Genomic DNA, 26,743 nt, shown 5'->3' with positions numbered 1-26,743 from the left:
CTTAAAACATACTGTAGGCAGGACAGTGGTCTGCAAATGTGATTTTACAGTCCTGGGGAAGAAGCCTTTGCTTGGGGGTGGGTTGTAATTAAGGAAAACAGTTGTATTCCTTATCGCTCTTTGCTCTGTAGATGATGTATCTTGTAACCTGTGTCTGTCTCTTGCTTTTGTGCTGCAAAGGCAGTGCCTTCTCAGCTTAGTTTCTATGACCACAATTTAGACTTTGATGTTCTTTTTAGTCTGCGTCCCTGGGCTGGTATGTCAGTGCCCCACGTTATGAACCTCATTGTGTTAAATATGGAGTTTGCAAAAAAAGTGAAACATGCTGAAATAAATACTTTTGTCTTTTCTTTTTCAGTATAATAAGGTTTTGAACAGTGCCTCCCCAAGAAGTGTGATGAGAAATGGCTTTAGGAAACAATACCCAGAGAAGTTATTCCATCATCCCCTGCTTCATCTTTGTTGAGGTGAGTGCAGCATTCAGTTGCCAAGCCTACACAGAAGGCAGCTTTGCCCTGCAGGAATTAAGTCATTTGTTGGCCATTTTGTTTGTAAGAGGAATGCTTTTTTCCTTAATAACATGAATATCCGCCTTCGTACTCAGCGCCATCAAGTCCCCCTGAAAGCAGCCCTGCATGAGTTAGCCTGATCTTAGGTGCAAGCACGCAAAACAAGTAGATGCTGTGCTTTCAAGACTTGCCTCTACCCAATTTGCCAGCTAGTCCTGTGGTATTTGGTAGAGAACGGGCAGTCGCTGCAGGTGTGGTCAGCAGCAGGTGGTTGCTCATCTTCCCATTTTGTCTCAGATCTCCATCTTGCTGCTGCACAAGGACTAGACCTTGTTTAAGGAAATATCTGATCTCACAGTCTAATGGTTCGTAGGTGTAGGAAGCAGCACCGAGCTCTGTTCAGTTCTTAAATGAGGCATGCCTGTCCTTTAAGTGTGATGAAGGAGCTTGGCGAGCACAAGGGCTGTCAATTGACTAGCAGTGAAGTTACAGGAGTGGTTGTTCCCACAATGGAGTATGGCTCCACGTCTTTGTTAAGGGTAGGTTTTTATTTTAATTGGCCTATTATTTTACTCTATATGAATTGCTTTTTTGTGGTGCTTCTTTTACTTACCCTAGCACTGCTAGACCATTGGTTATCCAAATCAATGAATGTTCCAGCTGGTGCTTATAAGGCTGGGATGGTTTTCCTGGCAAGGGGGACAACTCTGGGTTTCCAAGGAGGATGAAAGCTTCCATCAAGTGAAAAGGAGATAACAGCTTGTGACTGACCATCTTCAGAGCCACCTGTCTGATGTAGCTTGGATGCAATACTCACTCTTTGGCCCAAATTATGAGGCGACTTGTGCTCTTCCGCAAGAGAAGCACTAAGAACAGTCACCTGACTAGTTGTAATGCTGGGTTTGTGTAAGACTTACCCCATTTCCACTGAAACCTTGGACAGGTTTGAGTGTGCTGCAGCAGTAGGTGTAATGGGCGCTGTGAGTGGTTGCTTCCCAGATGACCTTTCCCCAGGGACATGGGAAGAGCATGCACTGGCATCCAGGGCCTCTGTAACTCTTACTCACCTGGAGTCCCCTCAGAATCACAGAATCAATCAGGTTGGAAGAGACCTCTGGGATCATCGAGTCCGACCATTGCCCTGACACCACCATGTCAACTAGACCATGGCACTAAGTGCCATGTCCAGTCTTTTCTTAAACCCCTCCAGAGATGGTGACTCCACCACCTCCCTGGGCAGCCCCTTCCAATGTCTAATGACGTTGGACTCCTCATAGCGTCTTCTCCAGACAGGAGATCCTGTTCCCTTATATGCACTCTCTACTTTACTACCAGCTTGGCCCCCAAAACACAGGCAGATGATCCCTGGGTGCTTAATCTGATGCAAGTAGTAGTTTTCCTTTTGACTTGAATGAGCCTTCCTTGCAGGACGAATCTGACTGGCTGGAAGGTGAGGACAGAGGAAAAGCATCATAAGACCATGAGTAAAGCTTGGCACAGGGCCTTCCCAGCTACAGCCGTGGGAAGGTGGCCGAGCCTTGCAGTGCTTCACAGGGATTTGTCACTGACATGATGTCCAGCTTCCTGGGGAATCTCTGTCTCTGCTCCCTGGGGAAACTAAGGGGCTGTTCTGACTGAGAAAATGGGTCACTGCTTTATCCCAGCAGTGGGATAAAAATGGAGAAAAAACAGCAATAAGCTCAGAAGAAACCCAATAAACACCATCAGGGATGAGATGTCTCAAATTTATTGCTTAAACAAGTAGCTCTGAAGATTTTTAGTCCTCTGAATGTATGAATGATGAGCCTGGCTGGCAGCCTATGACAGAGAGATAAATTGTCCTTCCTGTAGACAAGACTGACACGAATATAAGAATAAATCTTTTTACAGGAGGAAGAGAAAATAATTTCTTGCCCTGTAAGGGTATTTTCCTTGTCCTTTCTTGCACTTGCCTTGCTGATTAAAACACAATTTTAAATTAAAAATCGGCCAAAAGCAGAGGGGTCGTGTCTGAAAAGACGTTCTCTCTGCTGCATTTGATGAAAACATATATTTCTCCCCCTCTTTGTCCACAGTATAGATTTTTTTATGTAGCACTACTGTAACTACAAATTCATAGACTGAAGTCAAGGACTGTAGCATTAAACAACAGGAAATCGAATTTCCTGCTGGCAATGCAGAGATGATTGATAGTAGTCTGAAAAGTCCCTGTAAATCTTAGGGTACATTGAGGGTGTTTTTCTTTTCCTACTGCCATGCCTCTGAGGCTTCAGTCTGTGCAAACGTGACACTTATGATTTCAGTGGTTATTCACATTTCCATTTTTTCCCATTTAATTTTCCTCACATTCAACTAACTTGTAGCAGTTAGTTCTTATGAAACCCAACCTGAAGATGAATGGCTCATTATAAAAACTTAAGCCCTGTGCCTGGCTCTACAAATTCCTTTTTATGTTCGAAGTACGAAGTTTTTAATAATACAGAGATAGCATGTGATGTCTGATCTGTAACGACAGAAATGTTAAATCAGCATTTTCGGTCTCTAATTAGAAACACTGTCACATTATGAGTAGATTTAAGGGCTAAATAAGGAATCATTAAACTAATTTTTAGCCACTTATCAAATCTGAGTCCCTCTCCCAAATAATGCAGGCAGCTTTCTAGATGTTTTTTTATTGTCTTAGAAGAGGTATCTCAGTCTGGCATTTGTCACCAAATGTCTATGAAGATTTGGTAGATCACATTTTGTTAAACACATAAGCAATTAATTAGGATGTACAGGAGACTAATAGTCTCCTTTTCCCTGCCCGCCTTTGCAGCATTGCTTGCAGCCAGCACCAGTGACAGGAGCCTTCAGGAGGCTCTCACCCAGCCTTGGTTTACATGTAAGAGATGAGATGGGATCTCAACAAGACGTGACCGGTTTGGTTCCTCATTCAGCTGAGATGTGCCACTGCTTTCAGCTGTGTACAGACCGTTGAGTACCTGGCCCATGCGTGCTGATGCTGCTAGCTGCTACCAGTTGTTGAGTAGAAGTGCAAAGAGCAGGATGTCCTATTCCAGTAGCTTCCAGAGCCCTTTGGAGTCAATGATGGACCTAGAGTGTGCAGCAAAGGCCGTAGAGCTCCTAGCTGTTGGTGTGCCCTGGCTTTATCCCAGCAAATGCAAACAGTGTGCAGCAGCCTGTTTGGTGGTTTGTTGATGGCCAGGGCTGATCACTAAAGTGGTCTTATGGATTGTAGGCAAGCATGAGAGAAAGTAGGAGAAGCAGCATCTGGGATGACTCGAAAAAATTTCTCAGGTATTCTTCCTTTTTCACATACTTCTGACTTAAAGTGGCATCTGTTGCCAAAGCCATTTGTGGAGCATCTCCCCCCTCCTTCACCTGCTGTGACGTGTGTGACAGAGTGCTGTCAGAAACATCTTTACTGATGCTTCAGCACATCTGTCTCATTATTTTGCAACCCTGCTTTGCAAGGTTTGGTCCAAGGAGTGCTATCATAGAATTGTTTTGGGGGGTTGTTGTGCCCCAAGTGCAGGACCCGACACTTGGCCTTGGTGAACCTCATACAGTGGCCTCAGCCCATCGATCCAACCTGTCCAGACCCCTCTGCAGAGCCTCCTGCCCTCCAGCAGATCAACACTCCTGCCCAGCTTGGTGTTGTCTGTGAACTTAGTGAGGGTGCACTCGATCCCCTCGTCCAGATCATTGATAAAGATATTGAAGAGAACTGGCCCCAGTACTGAGCCCTGAGGAACACCACTGGCCACTGGCCACCACCTGGATTTAACTTTATTCTCCACAACTCTTTGGGCCCATCCATCCAGCCAGTTTTTTACCCAGCAAAGCGTCCACCCGTCCAAGCCATGAGCAGCCAGTTTCTCCAGGAGAATGCTGTGGGAGATGGTGTCAAAAGCTTTACTAAACTCCTGGTACACAACATCCACAGCCTCTCCCTCATCCAGTAAGTGGGTCACCTGGTCACAGAAGGAGATCAGGTTAGTCCAGCAGGACCTGCCTTTCATAAACCTGTGCTGGCTGGGCCTGATCGCCTGGTTGTCATGTACATGCCCCATGATGGCACTTAACATGATCTGCTCCATAACCCTCCTTGGCACCGAGGTCAGACTGACCGGCCTGTAGTTCCATGGATCCTCCTTCTGGCCCTTCTTGTAGATGGGCGTCACATTTGCTAATTTCCAGTCCCCTGGGACCTTCCTGGTCAGCCAGGACTGCTGACAAGTGATGGAAAGAGGCTTGGTGAGCACTTCCCCTGGCTCTCTGACATCCTTCAAGCTGGTTGAAGGTGGGGAAAGGTAAAATCACAACTGGCGGAGGTGTGTTTTGTACACGGTGGCCCAGTTTTCTGCAGGCAGGGAATAAATTGTCAGAACAGCTGTGGTACCTCAGATCTGGCCAACATCAGGTGTCGAAGTGGGCGAAGTGCAATGCCTGGTGAATCCCAGTTCTCTTCCTAGGGAACCGGTGAGCAAGTCCAAGGTCTCGATCTAGCAGTGCTTTCCATGCACTGTGGTCTTTCTGTGTCTTTCTCCATCCCATTTTGGGTGTTAGCTTTCTAGGACAGAGCTCATGCTAGAGGGGTGTAGGGGAGCTGAGTACAGTCTGGCTTTGAATTTAGTGGGTCAAAGTGATTTTACTTGCTTTTGCAGGGTGTTTGGTGCTCATCATTAGTGACAGGAAGTGTAATGCGGTGCGGTAATTGCGTTTTCAGAGTCACAGAATGTTGGGGATTGGAAGGGACCTCGAAAGATCATCTAGTCCAATCCCCCTGCCGGAGCAGGATTACCTAGACCATATCACACAGGAACGCGTCCAGGCGGGTTTTGAATGTCTCCAGAGAAGGAGACTCCACAACCTCTCTGGGCAGCCTGTTCCAGTGTTCGGTCACCCTCACCGTAAAGAAGTTTTTCCTCATATTTATGTGGAACCTCCTGTGTTCCAGCTTGCACCCATTGCCCCTTGTCCTGTCAAGGGATGTCACTGAGAAGAGCCTGGCTCCATCCTCATGACACTTGCCCTTTACATATTTATAAACATTAATGAGGTCACCCCTCAGTCTCCTCTTCTCCAAGCTAAAGAGACCCAGCTCCCTCAGCCTCTCCTCATAAGGGAGATGTTCCACCCCCTTCATGATCTTTGTGGCTCTGCGCTGGACTCTCTCTAGCAGTTCCCTGTCCTTGTTGAACTGAGGGGCCCAGAACTGGACACAATATTCCAGATGCGGCCTCACCAGGGCAGAGTAGAGGGGGAGGAGAACCTCTCTTGACCTGCTAACCACCCCCCTTCTAATACACCCCAGGATGCCATTGGCCTTCTTGGCCACAAGGGCACACTGCTGGCTCATGGTCATCCTGTTGTCCACTAGGACCCCCAGGTCCCTTTCCCCTACGCTGCTCTCCAACAGGTCTGTCCCCAACTTGTACTCATACATGGGGTTGTTCTTGCCCAGAATTTTCTAATAGATGTTGGAAGGACAGCTACATACTATGAGTAAAGAGCATCCCCACAACCACATGTGACTTCAGGGGGAAAGCTGTGAACAGCTTTTGAGCCGTTGTGTCTGTTTGGGTGGTAGTTTTTAAAGAAGCAATAAGCAAGCAACACTTCTTCTTCTTCCTCCAAAGAAAACCCTCTCACCTCTTCTGAGGCAACAGCAGTTGTGACTGTAATGGCTCTCGATAATGAAAGGATAAATTTACTCCCGAATTTATGCTGATGTGGCACTTTCTGCTTACTTTTTCCTCCTCCTCACGCTGGAAGTCCTGGTTTGAGGGCTTGAGTTGTTTCAGGGTGTGAGTTATCTGAGGACTTATTTTCAAGTACAGTTACTTCTAAAGGAGTCAGGCGCATCTGAGGTGTGTCTTTGCACATGAAAACACTGCAGTTTTCTGGCACCAGAGTTAATTGAATTGTCTTAAACTGATCAAAGAGCTACTGAACACCAAGTGACTTTAATATGACTGATGTATGTGCCACATTGTGCTTTATTGTGGATTATCATAATCCTGACATTGACAAGGTAGTAGGGGCAGACTCAAATAAGCAACACCATTAAAACTCAAAACATTGGACGTCTTTCAAATTCTGTAATCTGAAGATCCTGCTTTTTCGTGCTAAATCCATTGTTCGGCCCTCAGGAAAGCTTTTTTAGGCAGAGTGGAAACTGTTTCTTCTTGGCAGCTCGATATATAGTGCATTGTAAAGAACTGAAGATTTTGTAAGAAAAATCTTCTCCCCTTCCCCCCATGAATAAAATGAAAAATCCTGCAAAATACAAAGCTCTAGTCTTACATCTGTTCTGATGCAAACTTTGATTTGAACTGTAGGTATGTTACAGCCTCATAGGATCTCTGTTTCTAGTCAGTGGGATAAATTTTCCTTTGCTTTTTGCTATTTTACTTTTGGGCAGATTGAATCATCTTCAAATATCAGTTCAAACATAATTAAAAAAAAAAAGTTTCAATTTACAGAAGCACAGACAGAAAGCATTCTTCTTTCTCTGCCTGCATACATTTTCCTGCCTGCATTTCATGTAGTCAAGCCAACAGCTGAACTACTGTTCAGCAGGAGCATTTCTGCAATACTGAAATCATTTGTGTGAGTGAGACGAGTGCCTCTTGAACTCCTGTTTGTCATCAGCGTCACAGCAGGGTTTAGGGAGCTATGAAAAATAACTGAATTTAGAACAGCCATGACATATGTGGCACTTCTTTATTTCTAATTTTTTGTTCAAGTGTTCCGGAAACTCAAAAGGTTTTGCACATTTGGGTGTACTGGCTGGTGCCCTCTGATTCTGAGCAGTGTTTAGGGAGAGTGAAATGTCTTTTTCTGTGTGCTTTGGACACCAAACCAATATTTGTAAGGGGCATAGAACGTATTGGGAGTGACTTTCTACTTGTGTTTCTTTTAAAAAAAAAGTCACTGCTCTCATAACAAAAACTTGCTGATTGCATGAGAGATTTAATGATATGGTTAAAATTGTATAAAGGACATATGAACATAGGATCACACTTTTGGATATTCACAGAATCACAGAATCAACCAGGTTGGAAGAGCCCTCTGGGATCATCGAGTCCAACCATTGCCCTGACACCACCATGTCAACTAGACCAGGGCACTAAGTGCCATGGCCAGGCTTTTCTTAAACCCCTCCAGAGATGGTGACTCTACCACCTCCCTGGGCAGCCCCTTCCAATGGCTAATGACCCTTGCTGAGAAGAAATGCTTCCTAATGTCCAACCTGAACCTCCCCTGGCGAAGCTTGAGGCTGTATCCTCTTGTCCTATCTCCAGTTGCCTGGGAGAAGAGGCCAACTCCCACTGCGCTACAGCCTCCCTTCAGGTAGTTGTAGACTGCAATAACTCAAAATATAGGTTTTAATTTTGGCAAGGTAACGTCCCTCCGTTGGGATGCTGCGAGGACAGAACGCCCCGCGGGACGTGTCGCGTGCTGGTGGTGTATAAACTGCCTGTCATTAGATCTGCTCGTTAGACCGGCCGTGTGAATCGATGCTGACAGATGCTGCACGAGTTCGGAGGAGCTCCTCTTGTAGCGGGGTGATGCTTTTGCACAATCCCTGTGCTTTGGTCACTCCTTTTCCTTGGGATTCATGGCTTCTCATTTTATTCACTTGGCGTACGTATCTGTTTCTCTTGTTGCTCTTTTCTAAATGTCTCTTTTATGTTCCCCATTTGCCAGTCATCCCTTATTGTCTGCTTGCTTTGTCTCTCCGCCACGCACCTCCTTTGTTCCAGATGACTGGATAACTCCATATCGTAAAATTGGCTTAGTCTCAGTGAATAGGTGTCTCCTGAATGTTGGATTCGTTTTGTTGAATTGCTAGGCAGCTTTCATATTACCTGACTATAAACTAAAGCTTATTTTTTTTGAAAAGATAATCCTTCTAGGTGCTTCACAATTAGACGAAAAGCACAGAACACTCGTGGCCAAATGGGCGCTCTGGAAAAAAGCAGACCGCTATTTGATTCTCCTTAGCTTCTTGAGGACATTTTGAAATTAACATTAAGGGGCTGCCCAAGAGGGATTAGCTGCTTTACTGCATTTTTCTTTAAAACATAAATGCAAGAAGGATTGTATTGTTGCTTGCAGACACGTGAAGCCTATTTTGTATCCTCCCTCTTTATCCTGAAAATTTCCCATTGCAAATAATCCCTTTGTCAGCCTGAATAACATCTTAGGGTTTGCAGCAATGAATTCAGTGCGGTTTTCAAAGAAGAGAGTAAAGATACCAAAAATCATTTGTCTTTATGAGTAACAAAAAAAATGTATACGGTAGTAGAGAAAAATGTTGTGAACATATTGCTTCATCTGTTTCACTGTGCCCTGAAAGTAGCATCATAGAATCATAGAATCATAGAATGTCAGGGGTTGGAAGGGACCTCTGGAGATCATCGAGTCCAACCCCTGCCAGGGCAGGACCAATCTAGGGCAGGTCACACAGGAACGCATCCAGATGGGGCTTGGAAGTCTCCAGAGAAGGAGACTCCACAACCTCTCTGGGGAGCCTGTTCCGGTGCTCTGTCACCCTTACAGTAAAGAAGTTCTTCCTCATGTTGAGGTTGACCTTCCTGTGCTCTAGCTTGCATCCATAAGTAGCCAACACTTTTGAGAACTGCTTCCTTTTATAATATGTTGGTCTATATAACCAGGTTTGTAAGAGAAGGAATTGTGTCTTTTTAATTACACAGCAGTTACTGAGATTGAATTTGCTTTGTTTTTTAAGTAGAAATGCATTTTGCCAGTTTGTAAGTTAAAAAACCCCATAGCTTTAGTAGATTACTGCTAGAAAAACTAGTAATCAGAATTGATTGTATAGAGATTTTAAGAAAATTGATTGTAAAACCAGGTGCCATTCATGCAAGGTTTCTGTGTTACATGTGCAGAACTCTACAAGCCATGTTTGAAGCCTTCTAAGATGGAAGGTATTTCCAGCAATGAATGGGCACCTTTAATTAGGCTTAAAATAGATAGCAACTTAAAAATGCATATGACACAAAATGTAAGACGGGCCGCTGTCTCCCTATGGGAACAGAGTGATATTATCAGTGAAAATTACTGCTGACTTTTTCTCTCCTTTCAGAAGTGTGCTTAGATTTTTATCTTTCTTGCAGATTATGGTAGAGCAGTTGATGTATTACTTTTTCTATGTTTGTTTGCATACTTCAAAGACCTGAGGGATTTTCGTATTTTCTCACCCAAGCACACAATGTTGAGCTATTTATTTGCTCAGATAGATACATGAAAATTTGGACATCATTGTAGGTGAAGTCTCTTTAAGCATCAGGTTCAGTTTCATCATGACTTGGCTTCTGGCTCCTGACCAGCCACTCCAGCAGACATTGAAAAGGAGGGTTGTGTTTCAGCAACGTTACAAGGATGAAGAAATCAAGATCAGTCTTACTGCAAACAGATTCGTACAAGCAATTTAGCTTTTAAAGAATGTTGGCATTTTCTGCTCTCTAGAAATTCCAACAGAGTTTAAAGACCAGCTTTAGGAATCAGTCTGCCAAGTCTTGTGCTTCCTTTACAAACCTAAGGCGTGGCACCAACCTGGAACATCCCCAAGCTGCTGACAGAATGTTTTGGTGCCCTTGTGAGGGAAGCAAGTAGCTTCTAAATTGTTGTATCTTCTCCCTCCAAAGCACAAATGGATAATCCAGTTACCAGCACCTGAGTAACACAAAATAAATAAAGTTATTATGAATGCAGCAGAACGTGGCAACAAATAAAATAAAGTAGAGCTTTCTAGAGAAATTACACTGTATGTTTCTGGGGTTGTTTAGCCTGGAGAAGAGAAGGCTCAGAGGTGACCTTATTGCAGTCTACAACAACCTGAAGGGAGGTTGTAGCAGAGTGGGAGTCGGCCTCTTCTCCCAGGCAACCAGCGACAGGACAAGAGGACACAGCCTCAAGCTTGGCCAGGGGAGGTTCAGGTTGGACATGAGGAAGCATTTCTTCTCAGCACGGGTCATTAGCCATTGGAAGGGGCTGCCCAGGGAGGTGGTGGAGTCACCATCTCTGGATGTGTTTAAGAAAAGCCTGGACATGGCACTTAGTGCCATGGTCTAGTTGCCATGGTGGTGTCAGGGCAATGGTTGGAGTGGATGATCCCAGAGGGCTCTTCCAACCTGATTGATTCTGTGATTCTGTGATTCTGTTTCTGTATTTCTAACTCACTTGGCTGGCGCATCTCAGGTTCCATGATTTATTTTGTGGCTTCTGGGGCAGTCTGAAGGGAGGCTGCTACTTCCCCTCAGTCCATCCCCACATCCCAGCGTTGTAGAAGTAAACAGTGTGTATTTCACCAGGAGTTTCTGTGAGGTGTTGGGTACAGTACAAGCGGTTCTCAGATCACGTCCCTACAGTCCAGTCATACACTCACACGGGTAATTTTGCGTGTCACGTGGCTGTTCACAGCTGTGAACTCAGTGGGGCTGGGAACTGGTGTTCTGTAAGTTGTTCCATCTTGCACACATGATGCTAAATGGACACTCAGGCCTTAACACGTATGGAATCATTACTCGTGATGATGATGATTGCTTACAACAACGATTAGAGATTGACCCTCATTTTTGGAGGTCATGAGTCTTCACGGATTATCTTTCAACTTGATGCCATGCCTAAGACAATACTTCTGATTCAGAAGTTCAGGCTTTGTAAGATTTAGGATATCTGTGAGTTTGGTATAAATATACAATGATAAATTGTATTAGCTGTTCCTGGAACAGTTATAAGTTAGAGAGTCAGGAATAAAGATGCATCTTCATCTTGAAACAGAGCGATTTAATGGTCAAGATTTCTATTGCAGATAGATTTTTAGAAATGGTTGTTAGAAGAATGAATAATCAATATTTTACTAAGCACATAGTCGATTTTTAAAGAGTTGTTACACAGTTCAAGAAACCAAACGGTTGTTAATAACGGTCTGTAATTCTTACTTTTGGATGATGTGTTTATAATACTCACTGGGATTAAGATCTATATCAGAGTAGACATACCTAGAGCCGCTGTGGCTGCCTGTGGTATCTAGCAGCCGTGCCGCAAAGCCTCTGAGTCGGTGCAAAGAGCCAGGCTGTTTTGCCCAAAAGTTTTAAACATACCCCAAAAACCTGCTATACACTTCTTCCTCATGTCAATTTCCTTTACAACACGTGAGCAGATGAATGGGGGAACCCATGTAACAGGGCATGTAGGGGATAGGCTATTACCCCTCCATAAGTTTGAATCATTTATTAACTTTTCATAATTCTACAGCATTATTAACTTTTTGTGATTCTATAGTAATTATTGATGGGGTCTACCAAAACTATGCTGCAATAAGATTAAAGCAGCTTGGAAATAATGATGCAATTATTACTGGGGTTACTGTCAGTTTTGTCATGAATTCAGTAGGGTGAATTCTGTAATTTGAAGGATAGCTACATTTGGTCTTTTAATGGCTGAATTATCCCTGTATTTCCTTCTACTGGCTATTAAATGCTGCATGTCTATCCTAAAAATCAATAATCTATTGTTTGTCACAAGTTAATGGTTTATATCTGGAGTGCAGACTTTGCATACCTGGAAGGAGCTGTAATAATAATAATAATAATAATAATAATAATAATAATAATGCGTCAATACTTGTTATATACTTCATTAAAACACAGAAATCTACTGTGTGCTTATTTTGTGCAGATGTACAGCATTATGGAATTAATGCTGCTTTTATTTAGACTAAACCTTATATAACAGTCTACTTGATTTTTCAAGACTCACTGTGAGTTTTGCATGCTTCAGGGAGAAGGTGAGGTTTGGCCTTTAGATCTCTTCTCAAAATAGTTTGTGACACTTTGTTTTTCGTAGTGGAACTATTGATCAAATTTTCATTTGATTTCAATCAATCAATCAATCAGGTTGGAAGAGCCCTCTGGGATCATTGAGTCCAACCGTTGCCCTGACACCACCATGTCAACTAGACCATGGCGCTAAGTGCCATGTCCAGATTTATTGTAGTCTTTAATCAATATTGCATTCGTTATAAAAATATAGCAAAAAATGTGTAACAGTACCTCATAAATGTAATCTAGTTTCTTATTAGTGCCTGACCAATATAAGATTCCAGTTATAATGGAGTGAATTAACCTTTCAAATGGATCGTATAGCAGATTACACTTTTAGTAGTTCTGTAGTTGTACTAATCGTTGACTTGGAGCCCGTTAGATCAGTAGTCATCAGGGATCTTTATAATCTTATTTAAACCAGCCAAAGCAAAAATCAGTGCAGCTCTGTTATAGTGGTAGGAAACATACTGAAACTCAAACTGACGAAACTGTGGGAACAGAGTGCTTTCTACAGCATTGGTTTCATATGAATACATACCAGCGTTGGTTTATCATGATGCATTTCAGGCTTTTCATTCTTATTGCAAGAGTCTGTCTGTAAAGGAGAAAAACAGTTTGGGACTTGGAAAAGACTCGGAGTAGGTGTGATTTGAACAAGAAAGGCAGCCAGGGTCAACCAAGTCAGTAAGAAACCTAAGTCTATACTTCTTTGAGTTAAAAGAAAGGTCACAGGCTCACAGAATAATTTAGGTGGGAAAGGATCTCTGGAGGTCTCTAGGCACAGCACGGCTCAGAACAGTCGCAGCTGGATTAAGTTCCTGTGGGCCTTGTCCTGTTCAGTTTTCCTATGACCTTACTAGGCAATGTGCTTAGTTTTTGAGTGTCCTCATAGGAAAAACACTTGTCCTAATATTCTTTCTAGTAGGATGATGTAACCTGATGTGAAGGGGAGAGAATCAAGGCCCAGTGGCAGTGAAAAGAGAAGGTAGGATGAAACAAAAAAAAAGAGGATGTGTGAAGGAAAGCAGTAAAGGAATGAATCATTGAGAAAATCCTCCTGAATTTTAGAGGCATGTGCAGTTGGAACCTTAAGACCGGTTTTGTCTGCCCAGCCCCGTTTCTTGCAACACTTTCACCTAGGTGTTTGCATGCCCACTATGAAAATGCGTGTTGATTACCAGCAGTCAAAGTGTTGATTTCCTTGGCCACATTCCTTGTTGTAGACCCCAACATGGTAGATGAGGTTTCCTTTTCCAAGCCTTGCCACCTCAGTCTGTTTTGTAACTCAATGAGCTGTGTCGGTGTGCTGTTTTTTCCTGTCCTGGTTTGGCCTAAACCAGGCCGATTTTCCTTTCAGTGATTTTTACTTTCAGCTAAGTCTCCTCTAAATAACTGCACTTTCTGAAACTAACTGCATGTTTTTGCAGACAGTGTCTGCTTCCAGGACTGATAACGCTCGAAGTTTGTAGTTATCGCTGAGGCACCGGTAGGGATGTTGTGCAGTAAGGCTCTTGCTGTACTTTTTTCTTAGAGAAACCAAGGTCACCGCTGAATTCCTCACTGCTTACAAGTGAAAAGCCGAAGGGGGGTCGCAGCTGCAGGGGGGAGCAGACAGGGCAGGTGACCCAAAATTGACCAGCGAGGGTATTCCATCCCATACACGTCATTCTCGGTATAAAGCGGGGGGATCGCGAGGGTCTCGCTCTTGCTCGCTCTTGCTTTTTCTGCTATGGCCGGTGTCCAAGGAGGACTCCGACTGTTTTCCTGCTGCCCCCGATCCCGATCTGTGCATCCCTGAATCCAGCTCTCGACCGTCGCTAGGCCCAGCCTGGGCCTTCCCGGAGCCTGCCCTGCAGTGCCGGTGGTGACGTTGCCGACATCGGGGGAGCTCGATCTTGGTTTTGTATATATATTTGTATATATTTGATTATTCCAATATTATTATTATACTCTTTTTCATTATTATAGGTTTATTAAAACTGTTTTAACTTTCCAACCCGTAAGTCTCTCTCCCTTTTCCCTTTCCCTTTCCCTTCGGGTGGGGGGGGGGAGGGTTAACAGAGAGCGTCTGCTGCAGGTTTAATCGCCAGCCCAGCTTTAAACCGTGACATTTCCTAACATCTGCATCCTGAAGTAATTTCCACTGGACTCCTCTCCATGCTATGCACTATTTGGCTTCTTACAAAAAGCACATGTGCATCTTAACGCCTCCTGCTGCTGCACCTTCGTTTGGTGAGACCCTGAAGGAGATGAAACTGTCCTTTTTGCATGTGGAGACTTGTTAAAAGAGATTCTTGAGGAACGTCAGTAATGTTAAATCCAGGCTCGGGCAGAGTATTCTGTTTCTACTTGTTTTGACAGGACTAACATTGAAAAGACAATGGTATCTTTAAGTGAAAGCCACAAAAGTGAGCACCAGAACCTAGGGATGTTATGAAAGTTTTCAAACCACAAGTTTTCCCTTCTTCCCTACCCTGCATTCACCATTATGTAGCAAGACAATTACAGAGTCTGGAAAATGAAGTGGTCATTGTTAATTTTTTAATATGACTGCCTACCAGCGATAGAGTTGTATGAAAGGATTGGCTCAGGCACAACATGACTTGCAAGCAGCAGATGAGATTCAAAGTGATAAGGTAATTGTTGTTTTAAAAGCTTCCTGTTCAGTTGGAAAAATGTTGGAGGCAAATAAAATGGATTTTATAATGCATTATACATATTAATAAGGCTGTGTCTATTTAGGTCAAGTAAAATGTCTTCGATAGTTTCCTACTTAATTTAAAACATTGTCTTTATTTGATTCTTATGATTAGTCTAAGAGTCCTGCAGTCTTGATATCAGCAGATAGTTTCTTTTGGCAGTAACTGCTACATTCATCAATGTCTAACGACTGTAAACCTGCATTACTGTATTAAATAACACTGGTCTGGAAGCGCAGGCAAGTTTTATAAATCTTAAAGAATGCTCTCCTATTAACGCCAAAGATTCAGAGCTCCAGCCACCTCCAAGGCTGTCAGCTGGAAGGGAAAGCCTTTACACCTCGAAGAAATAGGCAACAGAACAAGCATCTAAGAAGGTCGTTGTTGTTAGAATAAGACTAGATTTGATTTTCCATCTGCTACAGATGGTTTTGGAATGATGAATTCTGCCTTGACGCTGAGGGAGTTGGTGACTTTTACTGGACACAGCAGTGCAGCGAAAGAGTATTAGAACACAAAATACCTAAATACAGAATACGTCAAGAAATTTCCATCAGAAAACATTCTTTGGAACTGAGTTTTTTAATGTAATTTCTAATTTGGTGTATTCACTGAAACTCTGGTAGTAGAATCGTAGAATCAGAATTGTTAAGGTTGGAAAAGACCTAAAAGATCATCAAGTCCAACCATCGACCCAATGCCACCATGCCCGCTAAACCATGTCCTGAAGCGCCACATCTAGACGTTTTTTGAACACCTCCAGAGATGGTGACTCCACCACCTCCCTGGGCAGCCCGTTCCAATGCCTAATGACTCTTTCAGTGAAGAAATTCTTCCTAAGATCCAGCCTGAACCTCCCCTGGTGTAACTCGAGGCCAATGTAGATACCACGTTGTCCCACTAGCTCATGTAGGAAGCAACAAGAGATCCTGGATTTTTAAGATTCACTGTTGTGACACAACTTGATACAAACCCCATAAACTTACCCAAGTCTGTGCTTGCCAAGGATTGTAACCTTTAAGACTTGTCTGAGATGTTATAGACCAACAGGAAGGTTAGGGAGCTGCAGTCTGGGTTTGCGCGGCACGGCTCCTGCTTCTCGAAGAAGGCCTCTCTGCGAGTCTGGAGGCTTGGTTTCCTGGTGTTTACAGGGAAAGCAGACTGGGCAGGTAGGCTTGCAGGGTCTGTAACGCAAAGGCAGGACAACAGGGAGCCAACGTGCCTCCGTACTTGTGCTGAGGGGACCTGCAACACAGGGGTCCCGCGCTGTTTTCCCTGTGGTATTTTCACTTGTCTGCTGTATTTATATGAAAATCAAACAGACAGCAAGGCTGATCACATGCCTGTGCTGACCGTTGTCTGGTAACCTCCTCTGCCCTGCGCTGGTAACGCTAATTACACTGTGATTTGTTCGTGTAGTGCAGAGAGGTTGTGGAGTCTCTGTCCTTGAAGATATTTAAAACCCAGCTGAGTGTGGACTTGGGCAACCTGCTCTAGCTGACCCTGCTTTGAGCCAGGGGCTGGACTGGGCAATCTCCAGAGGTGCATGCCAACCCCAGCAGTTCTGTGAAGTGCAGTTGACAGCCTGGCACCTTGTTCAGATGTGTTTGTAGCTGGTGGCTCCCAAAACTGTTCTCTTGTTCTCCAGGTCTCCTTGATGGTGAGATAACTACTGTAAGATGTGGATTATAAGGGGAGCTGTATTTCAGTTTTACAGATGGGGAAACTGAGTCACAGAGTGACTTGTCTACAGTTATTCCTTTGGCTAGGGTCAGGGTCTCAGCATCTGCATTTAAAGTCTTTTCTCACAGAATCATAGAGTAGATGGGTTGGAAGGGACCTTTATCCTGACTTTTGCTTCAGCCTGAGACATGACTGTCTCAGATTTGTCTGAGAAAACCCGGGTGCATTTCAGTAGCTGCTAGTTCAATACTCACCTCTTCTCTTCTTTGTAAGTCTTTTCTTTCTTTAATGTCCTTGAACTATCAATGGAATTTTTCATAGCTAAAGAAAGTAGTTTTCTCTTAGAAGTAAACATTTATCAAGCTAAAGCTCCATTGCACTGGCACAACATTTTAAAATATATTTTAGCAATAAATAAATGCAGTCATCTGTAAAGCTGCTGTCTCTGAAACACAAATACTCAGCCTTTCCATTTCTTCTTTTCCTCAGCAGGTAGAGGAATAGGAATATTGAAGCATTAGTCATTTGAAAATGTGATAAAAGTGTTTTCATGCATATGGGAAAAGGAGGGGGATTAAACAGATGCTTAAAATGTGTCAGAGTGCCAGGCCGCTAGAGGAAAGAGAGGGAGAATATTAGAAAGACTGCTGGAAGAAGTAGGTAATAATAATAAATTAAGAACTTGGCAGCAGGGCGAAGAATTTTAAATTGTCATTTGTTGTAATTGATGAAACCACCAGAGCGTCATTTATGACGGAAAGGAGCAGTCCAGGCACACGTGAGTAAGCACTCCCTGACTGCAAGGTTTTACATTCACCATCGGATTTTCTGGGTTGAGAAATACTGTAGAACAATAGTTCTGTTTAAGAACAAAATAGAAATTATCGCTGTTCTTCAGAAACCTCACAGCTCTCCAACTTACCAGTCTACCTGCAGTGTTCACTAAAATATAAGTGTGGGTGTATGTACTGATTCGCTTTGGAGTTAGGTTTCCTTTCTACTCACATTTGCTGAAAGCGACATCTTTTAAGAACCTGACAGGATTCATTTCTGACTGAGATTCACAGAATCACAGAATGGTTAAGGGTTGGAAGGGACCTCTGGAGATCATCTAGTCCAACCCCCTGCCCAAGCAGGGTCACCCAGAGCACGTTGCACAGGGTCGTGTCCAGGCGGGTTCTGAATATCTTCAGAGAAGGAGACTCCCCCCACTCCCTGGGCAGCCTGTGCCAGGGCTCTGGCACCCTCAAAGAAGTTCCTCCCCATATTCAGATGGAACTTCCCGTGTTTCAGCTTGTGCCCGTTGCCCCTTGTCCTGTCGCTGGGCACCACTGAGAAGAGTCTGGCCCCATCCCCTTGACACCCACCCCTAAGGTGTTTGTAAGTGTTGATAAGATCCCCCCTCAGTCTGCTCTTCTCCAGCTGAACAGCCCCAGCTCCCTCAGCCTCTCCTCATAAGAGAGGTGCTCCAGTCCTCTGACCATCTTTGTAGCCCTTTGCTGGACTCTCTCCAGTAGTTCCTTATCTTCCTTGAACCGGGGGGCCCAGAACTGCACACAGCGCTCCAGATGTGGCCTCACCAGGGCCGTGTAGAGGGGCAGGATAACCTCCCTTGACCTGCTGGCCACACTCTTCCTCATGCACGCCAGGACACCATTGGCCTTCCTGGCCCCAAGGGCACATTGTTGGCTTATGGGGAACTTGTTGTCCACCAGAACCCCCAGGTCCTTCTCTGCAGAGCTGCTGTCCAGTAGATCAGCCCACAACCTGTACCGGTGCATCTCCTAACAGGCAGACTGATGACCAGAATAAAAGAGATGAATGTACGGGCAAAAATGTCTGAGGAGAGAGCAGATTTGGAAAGTATTGTCAGTGTGAGGAAGGTGAGAGGACGGGCTCTCTGATGAGATGCTCTTCCTGACCATGCACAGTTACTGTATGACTTTATTGTAAGGTTTCCCTTCCTGGAGAGGTGCTTCCCTGAGCCTGCAAGGCAAGGATGCTGGGGAGTGGAAAAGAGCTTCCCCTTCCTTTGGCCAGATGTGCTCCTAGCAGCTTTTACATCTGTCAGCCTGATGGGGAGCTTTCTTATAGCTGCTTTGGTCTTCCTGGAACAGTAATGTGTGGATGAGACAATGGCCTGTGGACCCCATGGCAGCTGTCTGCAAGAAGGTAGCTCCTTGCTTCTAAGTAACGGGCTGGGAATGATCTTCAGGAAAAGAAAGATGCATGGAGGACAAGAATAAACAACTATTCACTGGGAGGAGAGTATGTACTAGTATGTGGAAGGCTATTCTGCTGTAGCACACCTTGGCATTTGTCTAGAAGTCATGGTGGGCAAAAGTCCCCTCTTGACTATGTTTTCATTGAATTTTTGTCAAATGTGTTGCTAGAAATGTCACCCAATCCATCATTAACATTTAAGTTTATGGTCTGAAAACAAGCACAGGGAAAGTAAGGATTGTGTTTTGGTGTGGTTTGTTTTTATCTTTCTTCAGATCCTTGTTCCTTTTGTATTTTGTTTTATCCTAGTTCTCTTTTTCGTTTGATTCTCCCACTGTCAGTCCCTTCAATCTTCAGAAATATGCTTGCTTTTCTACCTACAAGGACACGTCAGAAATCAAAATTTACCTCTGCATCTCTCAGCAAACAGCTTTGCTTAAAGATGCCACATGAAGATGCCACAGAGCACTCATGAAAAGAATACTGAAAAGATATATTAGTCTGTTGTGCCAGAATCCTGTGTCATGTCAGGATCTGTTGCTTCTTGTCATTTGAGGAATAGATTTTCCTGACAGCTTCCATATAAGTGAAAATAGTCGTTAGATTAAAGTGCCTTTAGAGTGCATGATGGATTTAACAGCTTTTGTGAGCCATTTGTACAGCAAAATGCCATCCGTCAGTGGGCCATTCTCAGGGTTGTATGGCAACTTGGAAGTTGTTTTAGCCAAGGGCAGCGTTTCAGCTTTCCAGGGCAGTCCTTATACTGGACGCTTCTGGAGCACACGGCCTTATGCCAGTGAAATGTGTGTGTGTGCCAATCGAATCCATATTTTGCGTGGAACGACTGTGGTGCTTCAAAACTAGATAAGCTGCGATTTTGTGTTTTGGTTACTGAAATTAGGCAGCTAATGAATTCTGACAAGATTTTGCAGTGTTTGTAATGCACTGGGTGACTCCTGTCAGTATAGTCCAGGTTAAGAACTGCTGTCAAAAAGAATCAAACTCAAAACAGTCCTGTCACAGAAGGACACATCTTGTTTCAAGCTAGGAGAACTCAATTCATCACCAAATTCTCATTAAACTTTTCGGAGTTGCTCTGAGTTTTACAAATCATTTTGCTATATTGCAATATTTAAGTATTCCAACAAGTTTCATGAATTCAGATACACACCCAGTGCCTGGACTCACTCAGAATCACAGAATCACAGAATCAGTGAGGTTGGAAGAGCCCTCTGGGATCATCGAGTCCAACCATTGCCCTGACACCACCATGGCAACTAAACCAGGGCACTAAGTGCCATGTCCAGTCTTTTCTTAAACCCCTCCAGAGATGGTGACTCCACCACCTCCCTGGGCAGCCCCTTCCAATGGCTAATGACTCTTGCTGAGAAGAAATGCTTCCTAATGTCCAACCTGAACCTCCCCTGGCGAAGCCTGAGGCTGTGTCCTCTTGTCCTATCGCTAGTTGCCTGGGAGAAGAGGCCGACTCCCACTCCACTACAACCTCCCTTCAGGTAGTTGTAGACTGCACTAAGGTCACCTCTGAGCCTCCTCTTCTCCAGGCTAAACAACCCCAACTCCCTCAGCCATTCCTCGTAGGTCAGACCCTCCAGACCCTTCACCAACTTGGTCGCCCTCCTCTGGACTCGCTCCAACACCTCAACATCTTTCTTGAAGTGCGGGGCCCAGAACTGGACACAGGATTCAAGGTGTGGCCTCACCGTAGAGCAGGTTAGTGTAGGGAGTGCTGAGATACTGGACCTGCTAAAGCCTCGTAAAACATGCCCTCCATTGTGAGACTGCAATAGGACATAGATTAGGAGGGAAAAGCCTTGGCTGTCTCAGTGCTAGATGTTCACCTATTGTATTTTAGCAGAGAATCTCATTTTTTGGAGGAGCAAATCCTGAATCCTTTGAAGCACAATTTGGAGAACAGTTCTTTGAGGACATCCTGCCAGACTGTTTTCTATTTCCAAACCCTCCTGTGGGCAGTTTCATGAGATGCAAACAACTCAGCCTGTACTTAGAAGAATCAGCAACGAATGTTCCAAGTCTTGAAACCAAACAAGCTCTTCTGAAGCACCTGTTTCTAGCAGTGGCTGGTCATATGAAGCTTAAAACATAGAAGTTTTTACTAGCATGTTAGGTGCTGGATTTCATGGAATCGTAAGCACTCCCTTAACAAGTCCTGAAGATGATCCCAGGGTTTTGTACTGTTTGTTTGGGGCAAGCCCCAGATACTCAGAATAACCAGTCCTGCAGTGTAAGTCACTTTCGCTCAGCCACCAGTGGTCATATGTATCTGCCACCTCAATATCTGCCCCTTTCCTCTCGCTCTCTCTTAGTTGCAACAGCAAGTCTTTAAACTTGGGGAAATCTACAGGGCTGCTTTGAAAAAAATCTCCTGTTCTTGTCGTTGGAGGAGCTGTACAGGTGTTATTGGTGCTGCTACATGCCTGAATACTAAGAAGTTCAGAGATGTTCTTTTAATTTGAAAACGCTGTTTCTGCAGATGCCTTGATGGGCAAATCAAAAGAAAAGAAAAGGAAAAATGCCGTTGGCTTCTTCTAATTTAGTATCAGAGTAGTCAAAATATAGCTATGCTCTGCTTCCTTTGCTAAAAAAAATTATTCAGAACAGATGCCATTTTAATGCAGCCTTTTTCTCCTAAGAAAGTTACTCTCTGCCATAGTTTGTTGATCATTTTAAGGTGTTAAGTGCTGGAAGCAGCAGTTTCCTGTCTGTGTGCCATTTGGAACTGGGTAGAGCATCAATGCCACCTGCTGAAGAGCCTCACAGGACCTGCTCAAGGGAGGATATGTACTATACTTGGGGCTTTGAGGTTTTAATAACCCTTTGTAATAGTGATAACATTCTTCAGGTACAAAATGAAATCTGATACGTTGTCCCTCTTGTCTAATTCTCTTCTCCCCTTGCTTACATAAATCTCATCCTGACGTCTCTTCCAACCTGGTTGATTCTGTGATTCTGTGATTTATCAGGAATGCTGTCACACCCAACGTTACTCCATGTTTCTAGGGTCTTAAAGGAAAATTATAGTGCAAGCATCAGGTTTTGCTAAGGGAGGAGTCTTAATTTTCACACACAGAAGATTGCTGCCAATTTCACAGGAAGTCAGAAGGCATCTATTACTACAGCAGTTTGAGGAACACATTTTGTTTTACTGCTGCATAACTGTTTTTTGCCATAAAAAAAGCAGCAGGCTGCATGTACCTGAGGAAAATATGTTAAGTGAATTACAGGATGTGTATATGAGAGACAGAAAAAGTCTGGGACGTCATAGCATGATGTCCCAGATACTAGAGCCAAAGCTAGAGGGTCTGGACCTGAAAGCAAGACCTAAGTCATTTTAGAGAGTAGTTTGCTACTGTAGCAGGCAAACAGCTTAATGATCCACATCCTTAACGTGGGTATGATCTGAATGTGGCTTAAAGTCCTAATGGTACTGTGTATTTAAAATGATTCTTCATTTACTGGATGTGTTTAAGAAAAACCTGGACATGGCACTTAGTGCCATGGTCTAGTTGACATGGTGGTGTCAGGGCAATGGTTGGACTCGATGAGCCCAGAGGGCTCTTCCAACCTCATTGATTCTGTGATTCTGTGTTTTTTCTTAAAAATTCCACTCCTCGAATCAGGTGATGATGTGAAAAATCTCAACTTCAGTTTAAAAACATTAGCTATATTTCCAGCTTTTAATTGTGGAGAAAAAAAATTACAGTGCTAGCCCAAGGAATGTAATTCCTGTCAAAATTGTGAATTAATGACTCTCTATGCTACACCTATGGGCATACTGTGGATTACTGTAAAGGACACATAGATTTTAATACAGAAGAAGCTTTGTGAATTGCCTTCAAGAAGGTTTAGGAAGAAAAGTGTGTCCTTTCTGTTGTTTGTTAGTGTAGGGAAACTAACACGAGATAAAATCCTACTGATGTGAACACCTAGGTTCATTCTTCGTAACCAGTAATTTAAATTGTCAGCGTGGATACTTTTCCCTCAGAGCCAGTGGAGAGTGAAATGAGGGGGGAATGGCACTGTTGTATAGCTCTCTTCCCCAGGTCAGGAGCTGCTGTCAGAGAGCCAGCGTAGGAAAGTGGGCTGTGGTCGGTCATTTCCTCAAACGTGCACGATCTGATGTCGGGGAGCAACTGATGCTCGTGACCGAATACCCTCCACGAGTGCTGAGCCCACCTGTCCTCCCTGCTGGAGATAACCCCCTTTGAAATGGCTGGCTGCAAATTTACTGGTCATAAAACCAGCCTCTCCTCTTGTAAACTACATAGAACAGTGAAGATGGCCTCTTTTTTACATCAGGATGAAGCCCGCAATAGGTTATTAAACATATTGCTGCTGTCAGCAAATGGCCTGGAATTCCAGCTCTGCTTTAAAAAATTATGTTCTTGTGAAAAAATACAGGGGAGAAGCCAAACATATTAAAACCATAAAACACTACAGATTCTGCATGGTTGTTTAGTAAGTTTCGCATTTGGAATTTAATGTCGCATTAATGCCCCCTGCTGATAAGCCTTCAAAGATGTAGTTTGGATCAAGCTCAGTATTTAATAGTATTGTGCATCAATACTTTCCTTAAATTAAAAAAAAAAAAATCTCCAGCATATATCTCATCATAGCTGGATTCATCTGAAATAAATCACATTTCTTTTAAGTCTCCTCCATAACAAGGCCTGTGCTGTCACAAAAGCAGTAACGAAAACGTCGTATAATTGTCACATATGACCCCTTTCTACTGTTTGTTTAGTAAAAGGGACAAAGTGTTGTAGCATGATTGTGTAGGAGCTAAATCTTAAAGGAAAGAAGGAATCCTAAACATTTTGTAAAGAGAGCAGGTTATTGTAATGAAATAGAGGCTGCCAAAATAGAGGATTTGCAAGAGGTTGAACAGATGTATTGCTATTCAGGGTTATACAGAGAGGGGCTAAATGACAGGCCTTTTCACAGCATTTATTGTCTGTTCTTTAGCTAAAGAAAAGATATCATTAGTATTGGCTTTTATAGAAACCCCCTTTGCACAGGAAAGAGGGAGAGGGGCTTTTTACAAGGGCATGTAGTGACAGGATGAGGGGGAACAGTTTTAAACTGAAAGAGGGGAGATTGAGATGAGATATTAGGAAGAAATTCTTTGCTGTGAGGGTGGTGAGAGCCTGGCCCAGGTTGCCCAGAGAAGCTGTGGCTGCCCCCTCCCTGGCAGTGTTCAAGGCCAGGTTGGATGGGGCTTGGAGCAACCTGGTCTGGTGGAAGGTGTCCCTGCCTGTGGCAGGGGGGTGGAACTGGATGGGCTTTAAGGTCCCTTCCAACCCAAACCACTCTATGATTCTGTGAGATGGCAAATGCTTGCACAGCCATTTGTGGTGTAGTAGAGGGCCAACAGCCCAGAGTTTGAAACAAGATGTGTCCAGCTCTTGAATTTTCTCCACCACAAAGGAGAAGTGTGCTGAGTAAGCAGGGTATGTAGGATAGAGAAAGGAGAGCAAACTGCTATTGATGTCAGTTATCTTTCCCAGTTGATAAAGACAGTGTCAGGTTTCAGTGGATCTACAAAAATTTGTGGAGACTCTGAGGTTTTTTTTACAGGGCAGTATCATGCATTTCATTAATCTAATATGGCACCTTGTCTCCTCTCAAGCTTACACCACTTTCAGTGCTGATGTCAGAGGAATCATCCCAAAGGTTAGAACATGCTCTAGCATCCTTGTCAGCAGCCTGGGAGGGAAGGTAGCCAAGGAGTGACCGAGTTTGTTCATGGCATGTCGTTACTGTTCCCTCTGAAGGGTGGAGGATGTTTTCCGAGCTCTTCTCTCTCCTCCTGGAGTGGCCCATGTTTCCATCTCCTGTTGCAATACCTGTAGGAGTTGCCCTTGCCAGACACCTGCCCAGGGGTGCCATGGACATGAAGATGGTCTACCTTCCATCCTCTTACAGGTCCCAAAAGAATCAACGGAGCAGACAGAAACAAAAGCCATTACAAGCAAATCCACTTCTAGTGGAAACACGACATAATAGCGGAGGTCATGTGCAGCTTAGATGTTTGTGTCAGTGTGGAGAATTACTAACTTTGAAGAGACAGGCGCCAGGAGGAAAACATCTTTTTAATCGACAGGAGTACCAGAGGATTATGGCTTGACCCAGCATCTTCGATTATTTCTGTCCTACCTGGGTACCTGAGCAAACCCAAAGATGATGCTTTGGGCTTGGTTCATTTTTATGCTCAGACCTTGGCTACATCACAACTACTACACTGTTATAATACACAGCACAGTGTGTGGGTAGGTGTCCCTCCTCCCTTCAAGCTGACAGTTTCAGCCTGTGATTGATGCGTGGGTCGCAGTTACCTATCAAAGAAAGCAGGCTTAAATTCACTACATCAGAGTCACTGGTAAAATGTAAGGGTCTACAGATTAAAAGGTTGAAAACCATCGCTTTAAACTGAGAGAGATGGAGCAGTGTGTAGAGTGGACCGAGTTACACCTAATAATCAAGGTGCCTCATGCTGTTATTTATTTGATGTCCTACATATGAAAAAGTTGTAGTGGTTACAGCATTTTTATGCCTTTATGTCTCTGTTGCCATTAGGAGAACTGTGCTGCTTTAGCTACACAGCTAGAGCTGGAGAAATCTGGCTTCTCGATGTGGATGAGCTCTTAGGTAATGTTAAGTTTCTGTAGCGTAGCACATAGAAGTTCTTCAAGGACCGTTACATAAAAAAGAAGCTGAAACAGTTTTTAACCAGGTGTCTGTTTTTTTAGAGGCCACGCTACTCTCACAAAACTTCCTTTCCTGAAACAAGTGCCTTAGGAAGATGTAAAGTCCTCTTTTGTCTGTGAGTGTCTTCTTCAGCCTTGTAACCTATACCTAGTCCCAACTTCATTACTAAAATGGTAAAATAATACAATCAGTTCTTGAAATGGTCTTGAGAGAAGCTCTGCAGAGACTGCCCTGGTTTCTACACAGCCCCAGCTCCAAAAGCCTGTGCGTGCTGATAGCCCCTCTTTGCCCCTGAGCTGCTTTCCAGCTTGTGCCGGCAGGACTTAAAAACTCCCCCAACAAAGCCGTGTCCTGGAACCAGCCGCTCTCAGAACGGACCGTGACTTCCGTGTGCTGCAGTTGCTTAGGAAAACTGATTTCAGAATGAGATTGCAAGGTCAGGTATATCAGGTGAGGGAGAGAAAACACTTGGGAAGAGGGACAGTTTAGGAAGATCATCGGCTTTTGTATTTATTCTGACGGTGTAAAATATGTGGTTGTTCGGCATAATGAAACTATTCACCTGGAATTATTTTACCATTAAATGGAAGTGCAATATAGGTTATTTTTCTTGCTGTCTCCAAGTGAAGTATTTGTTCCTTACACATTCGTCTAGCTGCTTTGTCTTCTTTTTGTAATACTTTCGTAAAAAGTAGATTATTTGCTGCATCCAATCCCTTGGCAACCTGAAAGACTAAGCAGTTGGCCAGATCCTTACCATTGGCCAGAGGCTGTAATAGCCTTTACTGTCTGCAGTCTACAACTACCTCAAGGGAGGTTGTAGTGGAGTGGGAGTCGGCCTCTTCTCCCAGGCAACTAATGACAGGACAAGAGGACACAGCCTCAAGCTTGGCCAGGGGAGGTTCAGGTTGGACATTAGGAAGAATTTCTTCTCAGCAAGGGTCATTAGCCATTGGAAGGGGCTGCCCAGGGAGGTGGTGTAGTCACCATCTCTGGAGGTGTTTAAGAAAAGCCTGGA

At 43.9% G+C, this 26,743-nt stretch overlaps 1 protein-coding gene across 1 annotated transcript in view; it reads left to right on the top strand.

The window, feature by feature from the left end:
* Positions 1-404: 404 nt before the first annotated feature.
* The window catches only part of PLPPR1 (phospholipid phosphatase related 1), a 65,608-nt gene continuing 39,269 nt past the window's right edge, over positions 405-26,743 (top strand). Inside the window, exon 1 of the mRNA XM_068423536.1 lies at positions 405-467. Coding sequence (XP_068279637.1) covers positions 405-467 — 63 coding nt within the window. The remainder of the gene's footprint in view (positions 468-26,743) is intronic.

This window comes from Nyctibius grandis, chromosome Z, assembly GCF_013368605.1.
Source record: "Nyctibius grandis isolate bNycGra1 chromosome Z, bNycGra1.pri, whole genome shotgun sequence".
Classification (NCBI taxonomy): domain Eukaryota; kingdom Metazoa; phylum Chordata; class Aves; order Nyctibiiformes; family Nyctibiidae; genus Nyctibius; species Nyctibius grandis.
The sequence above is the reverse complement of the archived record's forward strand: the minus strand, read 5'-3'. Positions and strand labels throughout refer to the sequence as shown.